Source organism: Schistosoma mansoni, chromosome W (assembly GCF_000237925.1).
Source record: "Schistosoma mansoni strain Puerto Rico chromosome W, complete genome".
Lineage (NCBI taxonomy): Eukaryota > Metazoa > Platyhelminthes > Trematoda > Strigeidida > Schistosomatidae > Schistosoma > Schistosoma mansoni.
Window position 1 is genome coordinate 46,590,136 of NC_031502.1, and position 20,927 is coordinate 46,611,062.

At 30.8% G+C, this 20,927-nt stretch overlaps 1 protein-coding gene across 1 annotated transcript; it reads left to right on the forward strand.

Annotated features, from left to right (window-relative positions):
- The first annotated feature begins 1,475 nt into the window (after positions 1 to 1,475).
- Smp_084010 (hypothetical protein) lies at positions 1,476 to 17,672 on the forward strand. Its single transcript, XM_018789908.1, has 4 exons — positions 1,476 to 1,608; positions 6,388 to 8,069; positions 13,824 to 13,930; positions 16,655 to 17,672. Exons 2-4 carry the CDS (start codon positions 6,406 to 6,408, stop codon positions 17,179 to 17,181), a joined length of 2,298 nt encoding a protein of 765 aa, XP_018655304.1. The 5' UTR covers positions 1,476 to 1,608; positions 6,388 to 6,405; the 3' UTR covers positions 17,182 to 17,672.
- Positions 17,673 to 20,927: the final 3,255 nt, after the last annotated feature.

Sequence of the window (20,927 nt, forward strand, 5' to 3'; positions counted from 1 at the left end):
AGGTCTTCAATGGTGGTCTAACACTGATTGGTTCATGATCTCTATCTGTAAATATGACTGTATGTTAGCGTATATCTTCAAAAGATGTTATTTACAGCAAATATTTTTCTCTTTTATGTTATTTATTTTATTATAATTAATGGATAAATCCATTTACCTTACAATAAAATGTCTCCTGATTAACCCATTATATTTTATGTTATCAGCCATATGTCTTATCAAACACACAGAACGTTCACTATGATGAAGATGGTTTTATTCTAGATCACTAGGAAATCATTTGAACGTGTTAGATGAATTCGTAATTGCTTTTCATTCATATATAACGAAGATACTATTCAGAAGTTTCGTTCAGTTGAAATTTGTTCAGATTTAAAGATAATTTTCATCACTAGCTGACATCAGTTCCAAAACAATTAAATAACTGAGACTAGGTATCGTTTTCAGGATCAATATCAAGAAATATTTTCAACTTAGGTCAATTTGTGAAACATACAAATATGCATTCAAAGCTTTCAGTGAGTAATTGTCTTCTTTCTACTTAATGAATCATGCTTCCTGTGACACTTAGGGGTACTTTGTTCAAACTTATGAAAACTTATCTGTGTTTAATGATGACCAGTCCCATGGCTGGGACAAAATAACTATCTTAATTTTAATAGAATTCCAAATTATGTAAAATAAAGATAAATTAACTATGGATATTTTAAATTGTTACAAGATATATATAAATCGACAATAGTTCCATCCAAAGATATTCACAAAAGATAATGTTCTTTAAACTCAAAAATGGACTTATAAATATAAATCCATTTACTTCCGCATGTCAGAATAATAAAAGAAAAAAGAATACCATTTAGTTATAAATAAAAATACACTAAATCGGACATGATACATTGGTGAAATCCCTCCGTCCTCCCCCCGCCAAAAAAGTAAAACCTACAGCACTATGGTTAACTAATACTAACAAACGGTAAGTAAAAATATATCAGACAAACAGGAAAATTCAATTGGAAAATCTATTTTTGTTACATCGTTGACTGTAGATATAATTCATTAATCCATGGAATAATAATTAAATCAACATGCGTGGGTTTTGGTTCGTTTTTTACTTCGATCTTATAGTATTTATATTTAGGTTTATGTGATTATATATGTATGTACTTAAGTAAGTAAGTACTAACGATGCTGAATGCTCAGCTATCGAATGAATTTAAACGAATGAACTCAAAATAACTGATGGAAAAATTGACGAATCTGTGAGTGAGGGAGTGAGTAAGGACGGACACGCAATGGAAAGTATGATTGTATAAACAGTTATCTATTACTTCAGAATTTGTTTAGTTTACTGTATACGGATTGGTTGTTTGAAATAGTCAGTTCACCATATACGAAGAAATTGATTATGTAAGGCGATATATTTTGTTATTAACAAAATATATCGTAATCAACCCATTTATTGCATTAATTTAGAAGAAAAAAAAGTAATTCTATTCATCCTCTTTCAGTGATACATAAAAACTAGAAATTCTTTAATTAGGTACATTCTATTTAGTATTCAATGCTTTGAGACATAATCAGAAATTGTTATCATTCCATATGAGTAAGGTAAGTAACAATTATAGTTACAATTTTGAATAATGATAATGTGATCTGAAATCTTTATTAACTTATTAAAAGAATCTAATAACAGTGAAGATACAACGGGTATTGTAGTTTGACAACACTTTACCAGTAACACCTTCTATAATCGAATCACTACAACAGTCACAAATAAAAGATATAACCAACTGAAAAAAAATTTTTTTCGACGGTGTTTTCCTCACTGAAATGATTCTGTTAATGAATAAGCTTTAATATTTTATTAATATTAGTTCAGTATTTTGTTGATTTACTAGTTAATATTTTCATTATTACTATCATAGGCTGAGTTATCTTTTTAAACTAATCGAGAACGCTACATTGACCTTATGAAACAACTTAGAATAGATGGGAATTGTTGGTAATAAATAGTCAATATGTGTTATACATTTCAGCATTTTTGTCACTAATGAACATATATTTCATGACACGATATGGAATAATTTATATGTAAATGATATTCGTCCTGATTGGAGGTTGGATTTAACATAGATTGCTGTCAAAGTTCTGTCTTGGGAACTAACAATATAATTAACCAGGTTAAGAATAGGATTACTTAGTAGATAAGGGAAGATCAAAATCGAAATATGTCACATTTTAAATGTAAATCTGAACTCAAACTGATGAATTACATTTCAGTAGTCTAAAAATACTGCTCTTGCCGATATACCCAGAAGCTATGTGCTAGGCTGCGCTTTAAACAATCAATTCGGATTAATAAGAACTCTTAAACTGAAAGCTGTTCAGTATCACATAGTGGTCAGTGGTTTTGCTACACTGGTACGTTTATTATAATTGTATTACATAAATTTGGAAGGAATTCATTTGTGTTATTGTTTTTTTACTAAATTTTCATTTTTTCTAATGATTCCTCAGATCTGATACTGTTAGAGATACATGTTATAAACTTACTTTATTGTTTCAAGGCATTTTTCCTTGATGAACGTCCAAAACAACTGTTTGTTTAAATTATGTTTTAGCGACTAAACATATTTTTCAAATATTATTGCATATCAGTAAAGTTTTGCAATTTCTTCTTCTGTTTAAATCCCTTAATGATTATGATTTGACTTCAAAACTTGATTTCCTAACAAGTCTGAAAGATTTCAAAATGTAACCAGTCAGTATCGGTGGTAAGCATTTGCAAAATATATTTTCCTCTAACTTCCACTCACCAATCCCAGCCATTATCTTTCATAAAATACTTTCGACCTTCACAGTATAAACATAGTTGACCAGGATATATTATAACATTAGATTGTAGGTACTAATTTAGATTTTAATTAAAATCAATAGACATTCAACAACTTAATATTGGTAAGACAATATTTATAACAACTAGTAACTATGACAATAACTCACTTATACCTGTCATCCCTTGTAGGAGCATAGGCCGCTGACCAGGATTCTCCATCGAACTTTGTCCTGGGCAATCCTTTTCACTTTTTTCCAATTGGTATTCCTTGTATTAATGTCTGCCTCTAATTATGAAACAAGTAGGAGTTAAATTCTACATTGTATACAAAAAAGTTTAATAAAACTTTTAATTTTGTTTATCATTAGTACTTCCCTCACTGTCAGCATTATTTATCATTTGAGCAAGACTGACTTCGTAATAACTATCTAATTCATCGCTTCATTAGCCATGTTAATAATAATTCTTTATAGTCGATTACTTTATCATTTCTTCTGTTTATTCTGTTATAACATAAATTCAGTATATTTTCTTGGGCAAGGCAACTTAGGCTATTATTTCTTACCAGTTAACTGAGTCACTACATACCTGTTTCACACGTAATCATATTTACATAACTTCTCGTTAATGTCAGTGTACATGTAAAATGTTTCGAATTGAAGTGAATTCGTTGTCCTTACTTTATAAAAAATTTATCAAAGGAATTAAATGTATATGAAGAATTTGAGATTATGCTACTGATAGGTTAAACATAATTTAATAAACCAAAACATTTAAAAATTACTTCCATAACAACAAAATATTCCATATCTTAACAATTTGAATTTTTCGCTTATTTGTGTCGTATCAATTCTTATATCTTATTACACACAGAATTTACTGATATCTAAATTTCCATAACAAATCTGTCTTCTGAAAAATAATTAATAGACAATCTTACGAGGCGGGATCGTGAATGTGCATCGGTGAGGAGTCCCACAATAGGATGAAACGGCAATCCAGTGCTTCCAGGTTTTCCATTGTGGTCTAGCTTCAATTGATTCATGATTTCAACTATTAACATTACTATAATATCCCAAAAACCCCTTCAGATATTAATAAAAACATTAAAAAAAATAATTTAAAATGTCGTTTCCATTAACAATGATTAACTGCTTCAAATCTAATATTATTGTAATCTAAACTTTTTATGTTCTAAAGTTAATTTTTCATTTACTTAACATAATCAAATTACCTGTAAATTATAAGAATATTGAATATAAACCCAATTTGTTTGTTTCTTTGTTCTTTTTTGCCATTTTCTGCTTATTAAAGTTATGGAAATGACTAGAATAGAACTAAATTTTATATATCTATCGTGTTATTTTATTGATTTAATTCCAGTTCTGTATTGATTTAGCTCTATAGTGTTTTACTGTCTAAAATAGTGAATTTGCTTTTAACTATTGTATTACATAGAAAAGGGACGAATATATTGATTCATTGTTTTGATATAGTAGATAAATACTACTTTATACGATCCATTGTTAGTTTATATATATATATATATATATATATATATATATATATATACTTTTGGATAGATTTAGTGCGACTCCATAAAATTTAGTGGATAAAATGAAACTTTATGTACTACATCAAAACTGTTAAACTATATTCCACAACCATTGTAAGCAAAGATGGATAGTGGCTAAAAGTGGAATCCAAGACGCTCGTTTCGTCCTATTTGGGACTCGTCAGCTGGATGTACCTGCATCTCAGAGTTGATGTTCACTCGGGGACTCGAACCGAGTACCTTTCACTTCAAACGCCATTGCGTTATCCACTCATCTACTGAGTCCTGATAGCCACTTGCTTGTGCAATGGGGTGAAGTTTAAATTCACTTAGCCACTAACCGTCTTTGCTTATAATGCTTGTGAATTAAGTCTATATCGAGGCAATACGCACAGTATGCACATATTCCAATAAGAGACTGACTAGTTGCAGTCCTAAACATCAATAGGAAGATTCAACCATCGATATTAAGTAAATTTATATTCCACGTTATTTTTTTATTGAATTTAAGAAAATTATATGAATGTACAAACAAGATCTCGGTGCTAAAATATCATTGATTAGTTGATTAAATTAGATAGTTCATAAGGGGAGCAAAATAAAAGTACAATAAAGTGAATTATGGTGTATTTAAGCAAACAAGAAATATTGATAAGAAATATATTTTAAATAACGTTTCTGCCAAAAGGCATAACTATCTTTGTAACACCAGGACTAGTTTTATACGAGCTTATCTGATATTGATTTTTGTATTGAGAATATTAACAAACACTTAAATGGCATGAAACATTCATTGATTTTAAACAAATAAAGATAGAAATTGGTCTTGGTGAAGTTTTGTTCTCTGAAGTGGATAGTTTGATCGTGGAGTTTTCATCGTTATTATGACCGACATTATCAGCACAAACTTCAAGTAGTAGTGAAATATTCGAATTATACCACATATAGCTCATAGCTTGTCCTGTAGACATTGGTTTTGATCGGTTATTGTCGACCTTTAGGACCAAGAATCAAATCCAGCTCAGAGAACAATAATAATAAAAATAATAATAAAACTCCACTAAAATCATCCACATGGGCTACAAATCTTCACGGTTTCATAGAAATTAGTCGTTATAGTTCTATTAACATTTCATTTCGATTATATGCAATTATTTTATAGGAAATTTTGTATTCAAGAAAAGAATTACCATACATGGTATTCAAGCTTTAAGTAGAAGAAAATATGAAATGTTTGACTTTTGCAAATATTTATACGAAAGTACATTTTATTGAAGTAATGAGATGGTTTAACTCATTTATCATTCTTGATAAACTATATTATTCAACTTTCTCTGTTAACTTTTTTAGTGTATAATATGATCAGTTAAAGTCATGAATAAACTCAGATTGATCAAGTGATAATTATATATAAAGTAGATTTTATACCTTAACTATAGATGAAATTATTTATGGTTCGATATTTTAGAAGGGGTTTGTGGAGATTTCAATAGATATCAGAGATATCAACTCACAGAAGACAATTGGTGAACGGTCGCTCAAACATCGTGGTTTGGTTGAGGTTAGACATTAACACCGTTGGATGCCGGCTCAGTGGTCTATCGGTTAAGTGCTCCGGCGCGAGACTGTTAGGTCCTGGGTTCGAATCTCGCTAGTACGGGATCGTGGGTGAGCACTGCTGAGGAGTCCCATAAAAGGACGAATCGGCTGTCCAGTGCTCCCAGGTTTTCCATGGTGGTCTAGCTTCAATTGACTCATGATTTCAACTATGGTTCGATATTTGTTTTAAAATGAAATAATCATATATTAATAAATATCAGAAGTGGGTTTTCTGGAGATTTTAGTAATTCAATATAGTTGAGATCATAAGTCAGTTGAAGCTAGACCACCATGGAAAGCCTAGAAGCACTATATTCATAAATAAATAACTAAGAATTTCAATTGATTAACCACTAATCTATTCATTTCTTTTTATTTCATTATCATAATAAATCAGACTATGAATAAATGAAGTATGCCACTTACACGGGATCCATTAAATGAAACAATCGATACAGTACAAAAAGATGAAGATCAAATGACAGATATTGTTTGGTTCAAAAGTTCAATAGTTAAAATTTTATTGTTTATACTTGGAACAATTTTACTATGCTCAATTGTGCTAATACTTTTAGCTACAGCTTTAACACATACATCATGGTTTATTCGAAAAAGGCGTTCTATTCATAAACGATTAGATTTATCAAATAGATCAAAATTAGAAATAAAGGATTACATCTTATATTATTTCTGTTTTACTGTTGAAGCACTTGCAATAAATTCTGTAAATGATAGTGAAACCTCATTGAAAAATACAAAATTCTTTGGTTACAAACAAAGTGAAAAATCCTATGAAACACCATCATTACCTTTACGATTTCAACCTGAAAAACTCTATGGAACGACAACAATAATGCAGAAAGATAAGAGTCGAAAAGGAAGTTGTATTAATTTACCGTTTCACCCACCAGAAAATCAATTTCGAAAGAAGTCTATGCTTGATAGTTTTGTATTTTCTGATCAGAGAAGATGTTCTAAGCTGTTGGATTCAAATAGTTTGTCAAAAAGTAACCTCTCTATCCAACACTCGCATTTAGCAGGTAGTGAGAAAAATTCCTCTGAATTAATCAAGTCAGTAATGGATTCGAAGTCGGAACCACGGGATATTCCCCAAAATTTTCCAGGTTTGTCAAATCAGTCTTCTTTCGATAGAAATAGCAGTCGTAAAGCATCAGTATCAACTGATGATACAAAATGCTATGCTCCAAATGAAGGGGATATATGTCTTGCTGTCCCCATAATTACACGTAGAGCTTCAGCAACGGACTATGAGCTTCTCGATAATCGTTCAGGTAAATCTAAAAGACTGATAGATGCTCCAATTTCCATAACTGTGACTGACACTCAAGCTGAGCTAGATGGTAACTTAACCTTGAAAAATGATGATATGCATGCACTGAGTACTCCAGGATTATTTGTAGAAGACCAGAGGTTTACTCGCCGAAACAGCCTTCTGTCTTATTCTACACCTGTCGTGGTCAAAGGCAAAGAGGATCAAGAACCTACTGAAGATGATAAGCATTTTCATCCATCTACTGAAATACAAAATAGAATAGAAAACTCTTCTTCATTTTTCAGTGGACTGCAAACAGACGAGTCTATATTGTTAAATACGGATACTGATAAACAGAAGATCATTAACAAACGACTTCCCCCTGTTATCACTTATGACTGGATGAAATTCCCTGCTGGGATTATGGCTATTGGTGTGAAGTATTTTCCACATGTTAGTAGTAATCAAGATCAAATCTTAGTCACACTGTACACAGGTAAAAATCTGCTATCTCCTCGCTTGTGGCATAAAACAATATTTTGTGTTTATTGTACTGTATCTACTAAAGAAAATTCTCAAACATTCACTGTTCACAGTAAGGAAACCGAATTCGGTTGTCCACAGTTTTCAAATCATAATGAAATTTCAATGAATCTACCAGTAAGAAGATGTTCAATACTAACTGGAGCACATGATATCGAGGCACCAAAAATACACATAAAATTGAAAATTTTCGAGTCCATTCCCAAGTGGTCTGGTGACAAAGACAATATATGTCTTTCATCGATAAATAATAATAATAACCAGTCAGAAGGGATTTGAACACATAGGATGGTGTCTAGTTGAAGAAGCTTATCCAGTAAGTTATTGAACTTTTACAAAACAGGTCTGATTTCTATATGTTAACTTTTAACGAACTAGTAGACAGTTCAACATTATAATTTCTGGTATAGTTTGATTAGGTTTAACCCTAAAACATTTACGAAAAATTTTAACTATCTTAGTTAACGGAATTTTAATTTAAAATAGAACCCTTACAATAATTTAGGAAAATTTTCAAGAAATGAACTTATCTCGACAATAAAAATTATAATTTTTTTTATTATAAAGAAGTAAATACTAAGATATAAGACGGACTGATGTCATAATTACAAAACGTTGTATTATTATCAACGAATCAGACTTAAGTATCGATAAGGAACCAATATAAACTTTATATTGAAATATAAATATATTGTACCATACCTTGAAGTTGGCACCGAAAGCTAGAAATGACAACAATCAAATAGTAACTAACAAGCGCACCATCCATCCGCTGAATAATTTAGCTTTAGGATTAGTTTGTTAGTTTTGTCTGATTTACGAGTTCAATGTCGATACGTGTCACCATTTGACCTTCCTTACACTAATGTAACTTACTTATTTTAAAGTATATAAATTTGGTTATCAATCCCAAACCATGAAAAGATCCTATCAGTCTATGTCATCTTAAATAATGTATTTACAATTATAATTATTGTCCTTTATTTGTTCATTAGAGATTTTTATAAAAAATCATAAACAGGGTATTGTAAAACTGAACTACTAAAATAAATGAAGTGATAATAACTTGATGATTTTATTAACGCTTCTTTTGACAACTCTAACTTTCTGAAGAAAATTTATTAATGATTAGAGAAGTAATAAGATAATTAATGGAATTTGTTTCACTCCAATTATACTTTCCGTTATTAGCACGTTTGGTCGAAGAAATAACTTTAGAGCTTATGTATAACTATTTATTTATTTAAACACCTAAATATTGGTACAAGCGGGAACCAGATACATATGCGCAACACGAAAAATCGTCATTTCATTTAATTGTGTGAGGGCTATGATACTGCCCGGGTGCCTAGACCGAATCAGGTAGTTTTATTAGGGGACCACACCCGGAGCCTCTGACCTAAAGATCAGATCCATAAGGCAGTGGAGCATAGTAAGGAGATGCAGTCCCATGATAACAGGTGACCAACGATTGATTCATACGCCATTTGTTCTCTCAGGATACTGGAGCCCATGTGCACCATTGGTTTGGAATCAAGGTTTTCCAACTCCCCTAGGCGGACTCGCTGTGTCCACCAACCCGGTTAAAGCGCCAGACTTTCGCTTTTCGTCCTCTCAATTCGGTAAACAACAGTAATGTCACGAGAAGGCAGTGAGTAGGACTTCACTGACAGAGGCTATATACGCGTGGTCATGTGAGAGCATTTCGAGAAGGAGAGCAGACTCTCCCCATTCTTAGCCGTATCAGGGTATTTTGGGGCAAATGTTCATCATATAAAGTGTAATTTATTTTTATTTAAGTATGATGTTCGTTGATTCATAATTAGCAGATATCTAGTATCAAGATATTCGAAAATTGAGAAAGTTTTAAAATCTATATTCCTAAATATAAAGCAATTATTACTATTCAATGAGATTTGTTCTCTTATCTAAAATCAAGCTGATCATTCTAGCATGTTATCTAAACTGTCACAAAATAATAACCAAAAAAATAATTTTATTTACAAATAGGGTCTGCTTCATCTCATTCTTTCCTTTTTTATTGAATAGTATCATTTTGACATTTAAACAGACTATTTCTATGAATAAATAATATAATTGTAATATCCCAATGAGTAGAAAATTTAGATTTTCTGACGTTTCGTGACTCAGTGTAAGCCACTTCTTCAGAGAATAAATCAAAACTTGGTAATGTAACCTACAAACTTATTTCTATCAATGTTATGATTTTGAGATTTATGTTTGTTTATTCATTTCATTATACAAATCATTGGATATTGAAAATTTCCATTTTTTCCTATTTTTCAATTATTGAATGTTATGGTATATCTATCATATAGCAGACATCATTTCCACATCTGATGAGTCTTTTGTATGCAGAATAAAATTGAAAATGAAATGTTGAAATGATATTTCAAGTTTCTTTTTTAAATTCTTTTGTTGTCATCTGCAATAATGATTTTTACAGTTAAATTTAGGACTAAAATTTCAAGATTTATGAAAATAATCTAAATTAAGGTTAGGTAACAGCCTAGCTCACTTGAATAATCAATAAACAAAATAAGTGTACAATTTACCGTCATGAATATTTTCTATAATTCACGTTAAACAAATAATATGAGTGAATACCAAAAAACAGTACTGGTATATAGTTTGTTTTCTGTTGAAGAAACTTTGGCAATTTCAGTCCTCACTGATCAATATTGTTTCAATAATCTTTGTTTATGTACTGCTTATATACCTATCTCGATAAAATTTTGTTTGGTAATTGACTGATATTTCGAAAATAACTATCATGTGCTAAACAGAAAGTACTTAAATTTGCAAACAATGTAATAAATGAATTTTGTTTTCGTACAAAAATTTATCAACAACATAAAACAAAATGAACTTTGATTTATTGGCGATTGATTTGAAATAAAGTTAACTTGAAGATTCAATTTATTATCAGTTTTAACCCAGTAGACACTAGTATAGAGACTTCAAATTACCATATACGTTTGGCTAACAATTGTCTATTGAATTTAAAGGGAATGAAATGATTTAATTACATTGTGATTTCATAATTTCTTATATAAATATGAACATTAGTCATTTATTCATCCAAAAACTTATCAAAAGAAATATCATGGATGAAAACTGGTTTTTCTGTTAGAAAAATTATCAAGAATCCAATGACAAAACAGTATTGACCATCCATAGAAACACTAACGCATTTTGTGATTCAAACTTCATATAGAGTAGGAAATATCATTCATATCAACATAGTTTTGAAACGATAGACACCTTTTCGTTAACTTGAATCCATTTAATTTTGGAAAGTATAAATAATTCAAAAAGATTTACATAACATTAAAGGAAAACTAGCAGTTGAAGAATTTCATGTATTTCTATGAAGTACAGCATTCAAAACGGAAAGGAGGATCTAAGTATCCAATAAATACGAAAAGTTTTGAGAGGATCTTAAATAAGTTATTCACAATCATATTACAACGATATTAGATGTTAATTGTTTATGCTACAAATCTAACATTTAGTCAAACTCACTAACAGATAAGCGAATACATTACAGCTATTTCATTTGCAGTTACCTTTGACATGACGATAGTATGATGAAATTCATTGATTTTTGCTAAACATTTTCCATTGTTCGTTATTATACATAAATTTGTGTTAATTTTAAAAAGTTACCTACTCTCTAAAGGAGGGCATTGTCAGAAACTCTTTTGGGATTTTGAAAATATATTACTTTTATATGTATTATAAGTGATTGTTCGTTCATCTATATAAGGATATTATTGAGAACAATTTGGGAATTAACTAGTTATATCCATGTCATATATTAAACATATCAGCTATTGTGTAAACTTTACCATTAACTTATGAGTGTCGAAAATCTGATTTGATAGGTGATAATACTCCCTAAATAAAATAATAAATATCATTTATAACCGGGGGATTCACAATTCAAACTGTCATCTTTCAAAGTGTTTCTTTGTTCTTATTAACTTACATTACGTTCTGTTTAGTTTTTTTTATTGAATACCTAATAAAAATGTTTTCAAAAATTTTCATCAATGAAATCATGATATGATGAGCATATGGCTCATATAAGAATTAGTCTACCATAAGTACATTGTGGCTTTGTTATACTATGAATAAACTTAGTGCATTTACAGGAAAGAATTCATCACAAAAATACAGAATAAAATAATAATCTCTGATACCATCTTCAGTCGTTTACAAGGCATATTGACTGTATTAGGGCAATTGTATAAGAAGTTAGGAATTAATAGTTAAATGTTATTTATAGCACTCCATCACTATTGGTTTTCTAACTTAAATTAGTTGGTTCAAGCTTTAATCTTTATGGCATCAATGCCGAGGTTGAACTTGATAGTTTCAAATAAATCGAGCATTGGGTAGAAAGTTAATAGTAAATGTTTTTTTGTTATGTCCCAATGAGTAGAAAAACTGTATTTCTGACGTGTCATGACTAAATGTAAGCCACTTCTTCAGAGTAAATAAATAACTGAAATGAAATTAACACAAGTTTAAATAGTACAAAGGAAACAATACAGAATATTTTTGGTACAGTCAAAATCATAATAGGTCTGAATATGTCAACGTCAAGTTATTCTTGTTCAAAATGAATTTGTATGACCTGTCACTTTATTAATTTGCATATCAGAATGTGGGTATGGGAAAATGTAGGCATTTGCAAAATCAAGTAGTGGGGTTGAAATTAGGTGTGTGCGTGTAGATTGTTGGGATTGTTTGGATAAACTGTCCATGTTGTATGAATATTCAGGCCTTCTTTCCTGTTGAAGGCGAAGAGATTTAGCATTATGTGGAACGCTTCGGCTACTCACTTGTCTTTATAGTTGGAAAAGTGTGTTTGGATTATCTTGATAATTGTAATATCGATTCGATTATTCAAAATAGCATGTACCGCTATATCGCACATTTGATTTTGTACATATTTATTGATTTGATCGCCAGTATAATAACATGAATCTAAAAAAACCGAAATACATAATCTGTAAAGATTAAATGAGGTGCGCAAATATGTAAATCAGCCCACAATCAAAGATTGACGCAGCTTCTATTATCAAACAACAGTGTATAAGATACATAGATGCATACATGATAACAAAAATAAATCTAAAAAATAGTTACAATCTATGCAAGAGAATAACGGTTTCCAAGTAAATAAATACAATGGGATTATAATAATAATTATAAGGTAGTATGCTTAAATGTAAAACTACAGATATTTGGTCAGATTTGAATGACACAGTTATTGATCAAACAAATATAAATTTTATAGAGATGTAACAATCGGTGTTTGATTACGGCGGCCTGTTTAAACATCTGGGCTACCTGTTCCTGTCATCTAGATATTTCAACAAGTTATCTAATTTTGTTTGTTTTAATACATCATTATGCTTATTAATCGCACAACCTATTCAGGTGCGTTTCTGAAAAGTGTAAGACCTTTCGCTGTAAAGGTTACAGAAGGCCTAATCAGATATATCGTGGTTGCTGGCAATATGCAGCGAGAAGAATGTACATTATTCAGATGTCGATTAACTGGGTTGCTAACTTCTAACTGGCGATCACTCAATATTTATCGTCAGGAAGGACGAAGAAGTAAGAAACGGAAACTTGTTGAAGTACTTTGTGCTGAGAATTCTATATTGTACCAAAAATATAATATTGAATAAAGCTAATAATAATAACAACAATGACTGCTACACAATCATCTGTAAATTTCAATAGTTTTTCCAATTATATAGTTCTTCTACTAGGTAATTTATTGTAATGATTTTTAGTTAAAGTATTTCACCTTTCACCTTGCGAATTAGTTACTTTCTCAGATTTTTCAATTATTTATTATTTAAAAACATAAATCATATTTTCACTTGTCATCATACACAATTCAATCATATTTGATATATATTTTAGGCAATACGCTTATCAGGAGATATGTTAGTTTCAATATGTCGTAATCAAAGCAAAGGATTTGTGAATATTCGAATACATGAAATAAGAAATTTACAATTTCTTTCATATGGAAGATGGAGAATTGAGAACTTGAACGATTTGTTAAATAACAGATCATGTAAGTAATCTCTTATCAGTGTTTTTCATGAAATCGCATTTCCACAAAAGTATATAGATGAATTATGTAGCCATGTTAATATTACGAATGAAAGGATAGATTTATTTAAAATATACGCACTGCTGAGGAGTCCCATAATAGGACGAAACGACCTTCCAGTGCGTCCAGGTTTTCCATAGTGGTCTAGCTCCAATTGATTCATGATCTCAACTATTGAAAAAATTAAATATATTAGCTTGTTTTCCTACTTTCATAATAAAAATTTACAAACAATTAGTTTTCCTTGTAAGTACATTTTGTACCCATGTCATTCTGACAGTTAATGAAATAAAACGGCAATATATACGGCCAAGGCAGTTTTATGGAGAATATTGTGTTCGAATCAGAATTTTACGTAGTTTGTCTAGTAAACAATTAATTTATAGATTCATTGCTAAAGCTAACATAATTCTTGTTGAATAAAATGCGACACTAGTTGGATTGAAAATGCGTTATCTCAATGATGTACACCTAACCTGATATTTGCTGCCATAAAATATCAAACTTAAGTGGTTTTGAATATCACATTAAAGGTATGGATAATGAATCAATAATTCTTATAGTCGACATAATTTAATCTCTGCATACTAATATCTGTCAAATCATCATACCTTTGATGAGTTTATTTCGATAGTAATGGCTTGGTTTACAATGGAATAATAAGGCATAATTAAAGGAAATAATTTTGGTGACTATCCAGCTTCTAAGTTATTAATCACATAGCATTATAAGACCTTGCTGTAGTCAAGGAAAAGGTTGATGTGGGTTTTAAATGAGATATTTCTTTATTATAAAACTTTATATGATATATTATACATCCTATTACACAACTACCCAGTAACTTTAGAATGATAATAATTTATAACACCGAATTACAATTAGTGAATTGTGTAAAACTACGTGCAACAGAATAGCTGATATGTAAACCTAGTCACGTAAGATTTATTAGAAATAATTAAAAACAACACTCTGAGAACTAGTCTATGGTTATACACTCCCAAGTATTTTATGTCCTAATTTACCACCTAATACCTACTCTGTGTTTACAAAAAGCTTATCAGAAATAAATAAAACACGAATCAATTTTTTTGAATAAAAGATGTTAGAACGACAAAACAAAACTTAAGATTTGATCTGTAAACTATGATTACTATAATTTTGGAGCCTAATTAACAAATACACTTACTCATGAGTATTACAGTTAATCATCAACTGAATGTCAATTAGTCAATAGACCGTGAATTTACGGTATTTTAAATTTAAGATTATTTTGTAAACATAATGATAAGTGATCAAGGATGCGATCCAAGACTGAAGGCAAGCGAGTATAAAGTGTTCTGATGATTTCAACAATAACCCATTTCAAATTATCTACTAACTAATGTCTTCATATGTTACGATCACGCTACCAACCTTTATTGTTGAATTACATCCTATTCAGTCATTATTTATTCCATTAATAACTCTAAACTAGTAAGCATTTTAGCTAATTTATTATACCTTTATTATTAATCGTAACACATATTTTTCAGTAAGGAGCTATGATAAAAAGTTAACTTCACTAACTACTTTTCCTTTAGTTTGTTTTTTGTATATGTTTGAATTCAAACACTTACTCTGATAGAACAAACATAGAGATGTTTAATGTGAGTTGTTGAGTTAGTTCTGTACGTACTAGCAACAATGAACAAAATAGTACATTTATTAAGGAAATGTATTATAAGCTGTTTTCTGTGCACAGTACTTTCAAAGTCAATATATACATGATAAAAAGAATGTTCTAAGTAACTTATGTGATTAGGACACTTTATACTCTGACATATAATTCCAGTAAAGTTGCTACAAAAATCTTATTTACTTAACTTCCCAGTGTTGTTTTTGAGTTAATTGTCCCTAGGCAAACTATCGTTTAGTTATAATGTCTAAATGACTGAAGAAATCAAATAAGCCTCTGGTAAAGAGAGTAGTTAAAGATAAGAATTGCACTGATTTCCATCGTTTGTTTAACTTTATCCTTGACACTTCAGAAACTAGATAAATATCTTATCAAATCAATAATGTTTTGATAAACAGACAAGCTTTGATCCAGTTCACAAACAACTACTGTGTTGTTTTATGTCAATAAGATTACCGATCTTTGTACACTTTTCAAATAGTAGGTCACTTGAAAATGATTTGAATATAAAAACACCAGCAGTTAAAATAATGCTAATAAGGACATTAGTTTAAATAAATGGTAGTTAGATTTTGACTTGAAGAAAATTATCAATCGAATAACTATGGTATTTGTTATTTTTAATTCTCTGTAAATCATAAAAAAGTTTCTGGCTAAAAGGATGCTTAGTCAGACTTAAAGATTGGGCAATTATTTATTGTGATTATGAAACACACACACTTTCTAGGAATCCATCATCTAATTCTAATATTCTCACCACACATATAACTCTATAATTACATAACCAAGTACTTAGAAGTGGCGAATCAAATTTAAAAAAGTATAACTCATAAATTCCACAGAAACAACAATAATAAATATGCACGAATGATAAACTGTTAATTTCATAGTTCGAACCATCTCATATTTACTTGTTCAGATTAAACGTTTCATTATAATAAACCTTTTAAATAAGTTTCCTTTGATTTTCAACCATAAATATTTTAATTGTCATTTCTTTTTGTTCATAGATGAAATGACAGTACATACCTGTTTAATTAACGCTGGTAATATAATTAAGTCAATCAAGGCAACAACAATCCATTATCCTTCTCGAAGGAATTCAAAACATAATGAAACAGATGTAAACAACTCAACAGAAAACAAGTTATATGAAGCAAAAACTACTGAGACAAAGTCTAACAATTTCACACTAGCTGATTGTTTTGTTCACTTTAGTCTACCTACAGTAAAAAAATCTGTTGGTAGACATTTAGCAGTTAAACATGGTGTAACGATATATATAAAAGGTAAACTACCGATTTCAGATTTAATACCTTATGAATGCTTGAATCAACTTAAACAGATGGGAATTACTAGTATACGTGTGTTAAATGCTATTGGTGAATGCCATTTTGGTGATTATGGCTTCCAGAGTGATTTAATTAAGGATTTTAACAGACCCCCTTCATGCCGTTTTAGTCAAGGCTTTTCATTTTGGAATGATGCAGGCTCACGTAATGGAACTCGTATATACCAGTGGTTACGTATTGAATAATGATCATAAATACTACACTTTGAATGTGATTCAGTTAAACAATCCAGTGCAGCATTCTTTGGAATGTACAATTTCGAACACCACAGGTATTCAGCAACATACATTTCATTCCGTTTTAACAAGTGCCATCTACTTTTCAAATTAAACTAAGAGACCTTCTGAGTACTCAGAAATGATTCTTTTTAAGATACATTTGAATAATTAAATGTGTTTGTCTTATGAAGCAAAACTCGTTATTCATTAACGGAAGAATGTCATCAATCATGTCATTGATTACAGAAACATACACAAACTTCATCAACTTTCCATTGAAAAGCAATAACAATTAATTTCCTTAAAATTATTATTTTATTCATTCATTTACAATGCGTTTCCATTTGCTCAGTTGTCGGTAATATGCCATAGTGATGAATATTGTCTTGTCTAACAATTTTGGGAACAAGTATCTCGTATGTGTTGTTTGCTTCATCAAAGAAAATAAACTCACTACCAAAATAATAAGTGTTGCTTTTTGTAGAAATTTTAAAAAGGTATTTTATTTTGCAGGAGCAATATGAAAAACTGGAGTTCAGTTCTTTATGAAGATGATATGATAAGTATCAAAAGCATTATCAAGATAAATGGCACGCCTGGGTGTTCTCTGAATCTGGTCTTCTGTCATGCTTATCGATTATAAACTCGAGGTAGCGTACATTTTGCATGCAAAAGTTACATTTCTTTGCGCAGAGTCAAAGTACATATTTGGCTATTCACGACAGAACCTGGTCGAGCTTCTTCTCTAAGTCTATTCTATCTACTCCCATAATTATTATGTCATCTGGATAAGCATCAGCACCTGAAATATCCTGTGGCATAGTATCCATTGCGTGCTGAAATACGGATGGGGGTTGCCTGGACTCCGAAACCTAGCCAATTATACCGGATTAGGGATTTGTAAATATGCTTCCGATAAATCCAACTTTTCAAAGGGCTTACCTCCATTCAGCTTAGCAAAAAGATCTTCAGGCAGGGTTAATGGATACTGATGAGTTTCTCGGGCTTTATTTGTCCCGGATGAGTAATCAACACATAAACGGACTCTAATGTCAGTCTTTTTTACCACCAATATCGGTGCAGCCCATTCTGAGAAATTCACCGGTTCAATGACACCCGATTCATGAAGTCGTTCTAGCTCTTGCTCAACCACTGGAAGAGCAGCATATGTTATAAGTCTTTTAGGTCAAAACACTGCTTACGATCCCTGTCGAAGGGTAGGAGCAGCTTTAAATTTAGTGCATTCTGCAAGACCCTCACTAAATACCATTTTGTGTCGTTTTAATGTTTCCTCTGAGTTTTTCTTCTCCACTTTCATCGTACTAACGTTGTTGCGGATCGAGTTTATGGGACGGTCTGTTAACATCAGCCTATCTATCCAATAAAGTCCCAATAAGTCGAGCGACGGACGTTCTGTCAAAAATATTACTCCCTTCTCCGTAAATTCCTTGATTTTGACTTCACAATGAATCTCACCAGCAATGTTTAGAATTCCCCCGTATGTAATATGTGCTGATTGGTGAGTTGAATATATATTCGGTCTCCCGATTTTCTCCCACGTTCTTCTGCTTATAAGTGTTATATCGGAAGTTGTGCCCAACTGTAAGCGGACAACATACCCATTTGTTACTCATCAGCTACTTTACACTATTGATGTTTGCGATGAAACTAGGACCTAAGATCCTTACTTCAGTCTCTACTCGGTTACTTAGTCACATTACATTTCTAACAGCTATGAAAGCTATCGAAATAGGAAGACCATATGAAATCGCAGCAAAATTGGAGTTTTGATTTACTTTTACGTTTCAATAAATATTCTATAATGTACGATATAAAGTATCTAGCATTCCAAGTCTATTGGGAAAACGAATTATGATGAATGTTTACCTATTGTTTATATAATCAGAATTTAATCAGAAAATATTATAATCACGCTAGAAGAATCGATCTTTCGTTTCAATTTACCTCATGTATTATTTCATCGATTGTGTTATGATGTGTTGATTGTTTGTTCATTATCACCTAGGAAATAAACTGTTAACTAAGCAACTCTCTTTTTTTAAGATAACGTTATTTACAAACAAATATATTTACATCCAACTGTTAGATAGAAATATATGACTTTCTTTTATTTAAATAAATAAACATAAGTTAGTTACAATGAAAATATATGTGAATAAGAATCTTAAAGGATTTCATTCGTTCTAGTTACCGGAAAAAGAATTGAAGTTCATGAGAATAACTTAATGAGAATGAAGAATGATGTATAATCAATACAAACCGGACAGTGCTTCATATCCTAACATCTTATCCACCGGACAACTGAGTTACACTGTCATAAACGGTGGGTATTTCGGAGACACCATTAGGAAGTTCTCACCTTTCATCATACTTCAGTACTCCTTTGTAAAACATACTTCTAGGTTGGCCAGCATAGTATATTGTGGTGCTAGTGATAGGGGGTGGCTCACACATGATAAGCATTAACCAGAGATGGTGACTGTTCAAAATCTTAGTTGTGAGTTGTCTTCCCACACCATTTGTATTGAACTGAGACCGAAACATCAAAGCACTTACTATAAATGTGGTGTATGCTGCTTAGGTTGACAGACATAAGTAGTGTGTAACACCAGTCGGAAGTGGAAAACCTAGTGGCAGAAGGCTAAAAAGACCGAGTTAAAGAGAATAGAAAGAAAAATACAAAGGAATGGTGGACTAGAAGAAGAATACAGAACATCAAAGACAAATGATGAAAATTCGCAAATGAAATATTCAGTGTATGTTTTTTCACATTTTGCTATGAGATTCTGTAAGTTTATATTCAAATACAATCGGTTGTCCCCACCTGAGTTCTTGTTCATTACATATATATTCTGTTATGGGGAAATTCTAGTTTTGATTAAATAATTTAATTGATTTATGAACCGGCGAAATACTCAAAACAGTTTTCTCCTCATTTACATATTTCACATGATTCTAAATATTTCTTTTATATTCTACCATAAGTTTATTTTTTTACTGTTTACTAATAATAATTTTAAACAAAGATGGACAGCGGCTAGTAGTGGAATCCACGACGCGTGTTTCTTCCTATTCGGCGCTCGTCAGCTGGATGTACCTGCATCTCAGAGTTGATGTTCATTGTGGGACTCGAACCGAGCAACTATATCGAGGCGATACGCACAGTATGCACACATGTCAATAAGAGACTGACCAGTTGTAGTCCTAAACATCAATGAAAAGATTCAAACAAGTAATACTAAGTGAATTTAATAATAATTTTGTTTTCAAATAAACTACTTCCCTATAAACGAATAAAATAAAAAAATTAATCTGTCCAAAAAAAAATTCCTAAAAATAGACATTATTCCCATTTGTGAGAAAAGTATCGGTTAAAATTAACTTATCAATTATTGTTGGCTAAGTTTTTTGTTCAATAGTCCATCGCCTTGTTTACATTGATTGTTTTTGTCTGGCTTATTTGTAATGATGAGTTCTATGAATAGAAGTTGTTTTTTAAAAACATATTTAAAATAAAGTTTTCAAACTGATCATTATAACCCTTTATTGTATTATTATACTCAGCAACAGAAAACTACCTATTGAATTCAGTTATATTGAATTGTTTATCGCCATGAATTATTCATCAGATAAAGGTTATTTGTTTAAAGAACAATTTTTTTAGTGAAGTTCATATGAAGGGTATTGAAAGT